This window comes from Hemiscyllium ocellatum, chromosome 3 (assembly GCF_020745735.1).
Source record: "Hemiscyllium ocellatum isolate sHemOce1 chromosome 3, sHemOce1.pat.X.cur, whole genome shotgun sequence".
Taxonomy (NCBI): domain Eukaryota; kingdom Metazoa; phylum Chordata; class Chondrichthyes; order Orectolobiformes; family Hemiscylliidae; genus Hemiscyllium; species Hemiscyllium ocellatum.
In genome coordinates this window covers 50,721,347-50,730,902 of record NC_083403.1, presented here as the reverse complement: position 1 = coordinate 50,730,902, position 9,556 = coordinate 50,721,347, and the positions used below count along the sequence as shown (strand labels likewise).

Genomic DNA, 9,556 nt, shown 5'->3' with positions numbered 1-9,556 from the left:
CATGGTTATTTGTGAGAATTTGCTGTGTGCAAGCCAACTGTCATGATATCCATATTACAACTGTGACTGCATTTCCAAAAGAATGCAATGCTGTTTGAACATTTTGTGATGTCCTGAGGTTATGAAAGGCTCTTCATAAAATACAAACTTTTCTTTCTCTTCATTTACCCTTTCTAACGCCCCAGTTATCATTGCCAAAATAACACAGTGAGTTATTAATATGACAAGAACTCGCTGAATTTCAAAATGTAAGTTTCCGGATAATTTACATTACTCTCCTCCTTCCCTCCAAAAAGCATTAGCTTACCTTTAACTTGCCTAGTGGGTTTCAAGAAACACCAATTAAATTTACTACAGCACAATTAGGGTGAGTTTGTAACAATGCAAGTAGCCTTTATGTTGCTAAAACACCCATTGAGTCATCCCTTGCAAGACATGGACAACTTAAACTGGAGTTTCATTCCTGTTAGAAGTCATTAATTGCTAGAGGTTCAACAAATTTAGAATGACTTAATTTTCCTTTCCAGTTTTCCTTGTTTCACTTTTTCTCCCAAGACATTCCTGCCCTCCTTTCATTTTCCTTTCTGTACCCGACTTGATTAATTTTCACTCCATTTCCTCTCCTATATTCCCGGTCCTTTATCGATCAATCAGTTAGAAGCAGATCAGAGAAGGTTCATGGGACAAATACCTGGAATAAATGGATTGCCTAATGAGGAAAGGCTATACAGGCCAGTTCTGTATCCTTTAGAGTTTAGAAGAATCAGAGGTGACTTAATTGAAACATGTAAGATCAGCAATTTGCAGGGCAAAACTTTTGAAGGTTTTGAAAAGCATGGAAAAAGCCTAACCAACACAGCTTACCATGGGATGCTTCAATCCAGCAATAGCTAGGCCAATATGCCCTCTTTTGCCTATACATCTTTTTACATAAATTAAACATTAGAACAAATACAAATTGTTTTTGTTGATGACATATAACAAGAGCTAGTTGGCTTGAAAATGAGAGTAACTTTAACATATTTATTAAAACATATAAACATACTTCGTAATGACGCGATGAACAATTAAAGACAATACATGTAATTCCAGTAAGTCAAAAATAATCCAAATATTCTGAAAAATGAACAGCTCTTTCTACAGCAGAGTTAAAATTAATTTCATTATTTTAAAATTTCAAAAAGTGTTCAGAAATTCTACTTTGTTCAAGTTCCTGTCTATTCCTGTAAACAGCTTTAATTTATAAAGTTGTTCCAGGAATATTTTTCAGAAAGTTAAACCTGTCTCTGTCTTTCAGTGGACCTTCTGACATTACTTTTCAAGGATCTCCTGGCCTATTGGTCAAAGCTCCTCCTTCAGCCAATATTGTCAAAAAACAGATTAATTGGTCATCCATTTCACAACGTGGGTCAGCTCCTCCCACAAAGGCACTTTCCACTTCACCAGAATTCTTCAATTTCTCACATCAAAAGTGTAGTTGTCATGATAGTACCAATGTGCGGCAGGGTTTTATTTTACAGTCCTAACCCATCAAGGTCTGGAGTAAATCTGTTGAAACTCACTTCAGGTCCATGCAGTCAGAAAAGAGAAGATTCCCATCAAACAATTCACAAGGCTGAAAAGCCACATTCTAGTCCATTGTAGACTCCAGTCCCCAGGGAAGGGGAGGAATATAAATATACCTTGAGCAGATAAGAGTCAAAACCCAAACAGGAAGTGAAACGTATGAGTGAAACGTCATCTTGCATTCAAACATTTTCCCAGTGTATAGTCCAACTGTTTCATTTCCAAACTTCTCAATGGTTAGGCACAAGGTCATAAATCACATAAATTATTATTAAAAATAGATGTATTAACTACCAAGTTTAATTGCACCCACTTTTCCAAGCAGTCTGTCAAGTGAGGAGATAAAATAGTATTGCTGCATTGTTTTAGCCAGTCCTACAATACAACAGCTTTCAATTATTCATCGCCTTCAAATGAAAGGCAACAATAAAAAAAATTCCAACTGTACATTTCACTTTATATTAAGTTGGTGAAGAGCTTACAAGTTCACCATACATACCTGTTCACTTTATATGAATTCTAAAACGTTGCATATATACACAAATGAATCAAACAGTAACCTAGAGCACTTCATTCAGGAGCTGTTGTCCTAACTCTTCCAGTGATGCCAAGTTTAATCTCTAAACTGTAAGGCAAGCTGGCGTATAGATCTTCACTGTCTCATCCCAAGCACAGTCTGCAACCTGAAAGCATTACAAACACCAGGAGTTAGCAGATCTCTAGATACTACACAACTAAAAACATTCAATGAAACACCAAATCAGGCCATGAAGATGGCAAAAAACAGAATTTACTATTAGATTGGTTAAAAAAAACTAGAAGAATTAAGTAAAAATTACATTATTATTTGGAATGCTAAAAGAAATGTAAACAAAACTGAAAAAAAATCCATTTAATTTCAATCCTTCATGACGCCATGTGTAATGCTCGCTATTGGATTAGCCTATCAATGGAGAAGCAATACTAAGCATTTCAGAACTGATTCCTCATTGCATTATAATTTGTTTGAATTCGTGTATCGCTAGACATCGGAGTGCATCTGGGAAAATTAACAAACAGTGAAATTCACAACTAATCTTGGAAGAACTGTTGGGTGAAGTTCACAACACAGAATCAGATAAGTTAATTGTTGTTTTAAGTCTGTTCAAGAGAAAGGCTGCAGTAATGGGTACAGTGGACTCTTTCTTGATTATATGTTTTTGGAGACGAGTCTCTTGATTAAACTTAAAATATAAGCCGTAGCTATTAATTTAACCTGGGGCAGTGTTTGTAAAGGAATAAAACGTTGTTATTTTCTGGGTCTGTAGATTGTGAAGGAGCAAAAATGGCCTTTGCAGTGATATGTACTTCTTGTCAGATGTGGGAGTTTAAAGAGAGTTTAAGGGTTACTGCGGATTATATCTGCCATAAATGCTGTTGGATGCAAATCTTACCAGATCGAGTGGATCGGTTGGAGAGACAAATAGAAGCGATGAGAAATTTGCAACAGCTACAGTATGTGATGGATGGCAGTTATATGAAGGGGGGCGGGGGGTAGTCTCAGATACAGTCACATAGATGGGTTAACTCCAGGAAGGGTAAGAGAGGTAGGCAACTAGAGCAGGGGTCTTTTGTGGATATACCCATTTCAAACAGGAATGCTGCTTTGAAAATGTAGGGGGTGATGGATTCTCAGGGGAACGTAGCACGAACAGCCAAGTTTTTGGTATTGAGACTGGCTCTAATGCAACGAGGGGTACGTTGGCTTCCAAGAGATCAATTGTGTTAGGGGATTCAGTAGTTCGAGGTACAGACAGACATTTCTGTGGCCAGCAGAGAAAAAGCAGAATGGTGTGTTGTTTCCCTGGTGCCAGGATCAAGGATGTCTCAGAGAGGGTGCAGAATGTTCTCTTGGGGGAGGGGGGCCAGCAGGAGGTCATTGTCCACATTGGAACCAATGGCATTGGAAGGGAAAAGGTTGAGACTCTGAAGGAAGATTACAGAGAGTTAGGTAGAATTTTAAAAAGGAGGCCCTCAAGGGTAGTAATATCTGGATTACTCCCAGTGCTAGTAGCTAGTGAGGGCAGCAATAAGAGGATAGAGCAGATGAATGCATGGCTGAGGAGCTGGTGTACGGGAGAAGGATTCACATTTTTGGATCACTGGAATCTCTTTTGGGGTAGAGGTGACCTGTACAAGAAGAATGGATTGCACCTAAATTGGAAGGAGACTAACATACTGGCAGGGAAGTTTGCGAGAACTGCTTGGGAGGATTTAAACTAGTAAGGTGGGGGGGTGGGACTCAGGGAGATAGTGATCTGAGATCGGAGATGGGTACAGTTGAGAACAGAAGTAAGTCAAACAGTCAGGGCAGGCAGGGACAAGGGAGGACTAATAAATTAAACTGCATTTATTTCATTGCAAGGGGCCTAACAGGGAAGGCAGATGAACTCAGGGCATGGTTAGGAACATGGGACTGGGAAATCATAGCAATTACAGAAACATGGCTCAGGGATGGGCAGGACTAGCAGCTTAATGTTCCAGGATTCAAATGCTACAGGAAGGATAGAAAGGGAGGCAAAAGAGGAGGGCAAATGACATTTTTGATAAGGGATAGCATTACAGCTGTGCTAAGGGAGGATATTTCCGGAAATGCATCCAGGGACGTTATTTGGGTGAAACTGAGAAATAAGAAATGGATGATCACCTTATTGGGATTGTATTATAGACCCCCCCAATAGTCAGAGGGAAATTGAGAAACAAACTTGTAAGGAGATCTCAGCTACCTGTAAGAATAATAGGGTGGTTATGGTAGGGGATTTTAACTTTCCAGACATCAACTGGGACTGCCATAGTGTTAAAGGTTTAGATGGAGAGGAATTTCTTAAGTGTGTACAAGACAATTTTCTAATTCAATATGTGGGTGTAACTAACAGTGAAGGTGCAAAACTTGACCTACTCTTGGGAAATAAGGCAGGGCAGGTGACTGAGGTGTCAGTGGGGGAGCATTTTGGGGCCAATGACCATAATTCTATTCGTTTTAAAATAGTGATGGAAAAGGATAAACCAGATCTAAAAGTTGAAGTTCTAAATTGGAGAAAGGCCAATTTTGATGGTATTAGGCAAGAACATTCAAAAGCTGATTGGAGGCAGATGTTCGCAGGTAAAGGGACGGCTGGAAAATGGGAAATCTTTAACAAGAATCCAGAGAAAGTATATTCCTGTCAGTGTGAAAGGGAAGGCTGGTAGGTATAGGCAATGCTGGATGACTAAAGAAATTGAGGATTTGGTTAAGAAAAAGAAGGAAGCATATGTCAGGTACAGACAGGATAGATTGAGTGAATCCTTAGAAGAGTATAAAGAAAGTAGGAGTATACTTAAGAGGGAAATCAGGAGGGCAAAACAGGGACATGAGATAGCTTTGGCAAATAGAATTAAGGATAATCCAGAGGGGTTTTACAAATACATTAAGGACAAAAAGGTAACTAGGGAGAGAATAGGGCCCCTCAAAGATCAGCAAGACAGCCTTTGTGTGGAGCCACAGAATACGGGGGAAGATACTAAATGAATATTTTGCATCAGTATTTACTGTGAAAAAGGATATGGAAGATATAGACTGTAGGGAAATAGATGGTGACATCTTGCAAAATGTCCAGATTACAGAGGAGAAAGTGCTGCATGTCTTGAAACGGATAAGGGTGGATAAATCCCCAGGATCTGATCAGGTGTACCTGAGAACTTTGTGGGAAGCTAGAGAAGTGATTGCTGGGCCTCTTGCTGAGATATTTGTATCATCGATAGTCACAGGTGAGGTGCCGGAAGACTGGAGGTTGGCAAACATGGTGCCACTGTTTAAGAAGGGTGGTAAGTACAAGCCAGGGAAGTATAGACCAGTGAGTCTGAACTCGGTGGTGGGCAAGTTGTTGGAGGGAATCCTGAGTGACAGGATGTACATGTATTTGGAAAGTCAAGGACTGATTCAGGATAGTCAACATGGCTGTATGCGTGGGAAATCATGTCTCACAAACTTGATTGAGTTTTTTGATGAAGTAACAAAGAAGATTGATGAGGACAGAGTGGTAGATGTGATCTATATGGACCTCAGTAAGGCATTCGACAAGGTTCCCCATGGGAGACTGATTAACAACGTTAGATCTCATGAAATACAGGGAGAACTAGCCATTTGGATACAGAACTGGCTCAAAGGTGGAAGACAGAGGGTGGTGGTGGAGGGTTGTTTTTCAGACTGAAGGCCTGTGACCAGTGGAGTGCCACAAGGATCGGTGCTGGGCCCTCTAGTTTTTTTCATTTACATAAATGATTTGGATGCGAGCATAAGAGGTACAGTTAGTAAGTTTGCAGATGACACCAAAATTGGAGGTGTAGTGGACAGCGAAGAGGGTTACCTCAGATTACAACAGGATCTTGACCAGATGGGCCAATGGGCTGAGAAGTGGCAGATGGAGTTTAATTCAGATAAATGCGAGGTGCTGCATTTTAGGAAAGCAAACCTTAGCAGGACTTATACACTTAATGGTAAGGTCCTAGGGAATGTTGCTGAACAAAGACACCTTGGAGTGCAGATTCATAGCTCCTTGAAGGTGGAGTTGCAGGTAGATAGGATAGTGAAGAAGGCGCTTGGTATGCTTTCCTTTATTGGTCAGAGTATTGAGTACAGGAGTTGGGAGGTCACATTGCGGTTGTACAGGACATTGGTTAGGCCACTGTTGGAATATTGCCTGAAATTCTGGTCTCCTTCCTATTGGAAAGATGTTGTGAAACTTGAAAGGGTTCAGAAAAGATTTACAAGGCTGTTGCCAGGGTTGAAGGATCTCAGCTACAGGGAGAGGCTGAACAGGCTGGGGCTGTTTTCCCTAGAGCGTCGGAGGCTGAGGGGTGACTTTATAGAGGTTTACAAGATTATGAGGGGCATGAATAGGATAAATAGGCAAAGTCTTTTCCCTGGAGTTGGGGAGTCCAGAACTAGAGGGCATAGGTTTAGGGTGAGAGGGGAAAGATATGAAAGAGACCTAAGGGGCAATATTTTCATGCAGAGGGGGATACATGTATGGAATGAGCTGTCAGATGATGTGATGGAGACTGGTACAATTGCAACATTTAAGAGGCATTTGGATAGGTATATGAATAGGAAGGGTTTGGAGGGATATGGGCCGGGTGCTGGCAGGTGGGACTAGATTGGGTTAGGATAGCTGGTGGGCATGGACGGGTTGGACCGAAGGGTCTGTTTCCATGCTGTATATCTCTATGACTCTATATTACTTATACACATAATGAATTGAAAAAATCTGATGCATCAGGCTGCCCTCAGTAAAAGATAAATTGGTGGGATGTGTAAACAATCCTTGGGAGTCAGTGTAGATTGAGCAGATAGATCTCAAATCAAATTTAATATGAAAATTGTAAGGTGACACATTTTGAGAGGTAGAAATGTGCAAAAATTGCTTATATTGGTGGTGGTGAAATGCACTAGACATAGAAACACAGAAACATAGGGCTTGCTACCAGAATCTTTAAAAGTACGAGTGCTCAATTAATGAAGCTGAAAAAAAAATTGATTGGATCACAAATTTTCTAAAGCATAATTATATATAGAAGATAAAAACAGAATGCTAAATCAATGCACATCCATGAGTGGATTATAAGACAGAATTGGGGTTTATAGCATCTTACTTTTGGAATGAGTCAAGAGCATGAACATGGTGCATAAAAGATACACTGAGCAGATATAAGAGATGAGAAACTTTAGTTATGAGCAAAAACTAAATAAATTATGCAAACAGGATTAAGAGGAGACTGAATGGAAATGCTCTCCATTCTTGCTATTAAAACTCTGCCCTCTAAAGTCTATAAATCTGAAGAACTTCCAAGGGAACTTATGTTTAAAATGTAAACGATCTTTACTTGCTAAGTGTGAAGTGGCAAGCCTTTGTTTTAATGGTAGAACTCTTACCTATAAGTTAGAGGGTGCGGGACTGAAATCCCAATTTCAAACAGTCACTGTGAACAGAGACCAAAATACTGGCTCAGCAGCACGTTTATCCTTACATGGGTTATGGGAGCTCTACAATCTGATTAAACATCTTATCAGCTAATATAAAAATACAATCACGGAAGGAATTATTATTAGCCTGCTCATCCTGCTGCTCCTGCATTGTATTTCTACAGCAAGAGTGAACATATCCAAGATTGCCTCTCTTCCATGAGTCTGCTCCCTGGTTACTGCATCATATTTCAATATTGAATTCCTGCAGAGAACTAACTTTAACCACCCCAACAGAAGCAATTTTCTCTATTCTATCACAGGATGTGGGCATCGTTGGCAAGGCTAACGTTTTTCATCAATCCCTAATTACACTTGAAGTGAGTGGCTTCCCATTTCAGAGGACAGTTAGTGTAAGCCTGGAATTAGATAAGGATAGGAGATATTCCAGCCACCACCACCCCTGCCAAAAGGTAATTAATATTTTATCACCAAAGCGGATTTTGCCTCATCTTCACAATAGCTTTGGTTACTATAATTTCTAATCCAACAAGTTTTTTACATTTACTTGAGAATAAGAGGAGCATTATTCAGAAGTGTACACAACATTTAAGTTCCTTGAAGTCCAAATATTTACACAGTCTAATCAAATCTCTTGTTCAGGTGTGAAGAAACTGGAGACATTGAGATGCTGATGCCCCTCTTAAATGTTAGCTCAGATGAATGCTCAAGTTGGAACATGTTAAATGTCTGATTTGAGTTCAATCAACTAATTTTCATTCTGCCAGAGAGTAGGTTTTCAATAAACTGTCTCAATCTTACACCCATCCCCCTCTCATCATAAAATGGATTTTTTAAAAACCTTAGAAATAAGCAAATTTTAAAAAAAATACAAAATAACTGCATCCTTTCATTATTTGCATTCTTCACTAGTTTCCTGACCGTATTGCAGCAGCTCACTACCCTTTTGCCTGCTTTTGTAGACTGAATGACATACAGGCGATGAAATCTAACCACCCACGCTTTCTTAATCACGTTTGTTCATTTTGATAAGTCTCAAGTGAATATTGCCAACTGTAAGATCTCCATTAATTCATTAAGGCACTACATCTGATCCATTAACTGATTCAATTCTGATTCCATGGCTGCTGTCTCCAATTCATCACCGTACTTCAGCATCAGCCGCAAGGGACCTTTCACAGCACCCTTGAGACAATCTATAAATCAAGCATCGATTAAAGCAATAATTCATTAACTTTTATTTCTTCCTGGTTAAACAAGAGAGTTGGTGTACAGGTAGAAGTGTTATTTCTGCTTTCAGAGCATGAAAAGACTAATTTTCCAACTAAGCATGAAAATCTTATGTAATCCCTATTCATGTACAACTGATAAAACAAAATCAACAGTATAGCTGCACTTTCTTTATAGCAACAGTGTTACTCTTTTGCATACAGTCATATTTCACCTGTCAAGTACATACACTGGCCTGACACCTATTCATATCTTTGTATTCATTATGATCCAGTTGAGATGAAGCATGGCTGATTATTGTCGTGCACCTGCTCTAAACTGAACAGATTGTTTATTTCAAGCATTCCCTTTTAAAAAGCTAATATGGTTATCAGTCAGAAAAATGCTATTGACAAACACATTACAAAAGGATCCCTTTTTTGGCCAGGTGGCTTTATTTCTCTTCTGAAGGGTCTCGCTGCAGTGAAGGACCTTACTGCGTTGCCCAAATAAAAATCTTTCACAAGAGCCCAGTTGGCAAATGCTGGGAGGTTGTTTGATTGTGGCATGCACCATAGTCAAATACAATAGTTTTTTTCTTGCTTATTTTCCAGCAGAAATTGATGAATGATGTTCAGAGTAGAAACCAGGGCTCATTCCTCTACTAATTCAATATGCTACTCCAACTGAGGTCGGTTATCTCATCACCAACTAAAAATCAAGCCTTCAACTGTTCTGGTCTGCATGGCACAGTGCCACATCAGGCAGTGCAATTACCGT

The 9,556-nt window shown here is 39.6% G+C and overlaps 1 protein-coding gene across 1 annotated transcript in view; it reads right to left on the bottom strand.

Moving 5' to 3' along the window:
• Positions 1–1,095: 1,095 nt before the first annotated feature.
• Positions 1,096–9,556, bottom strand: part of pex7 (peroxisomal biogenesis factor 7) — an 82,379-nt gene continuing 73,918 nt past the window's right edge. Inside the window, exon 11 of the mRNA XM_060820575.1 lies at positions 1,096–2,249. Coding sequence (XP_060676558.1) covers positions 2,187–2,249 — 63 coding nt within the window. The 3' untranslated portion in view covers positions 1,096–2,186. The remainder of the gene's footprint in view (positions 2,250–9,556) is intronic.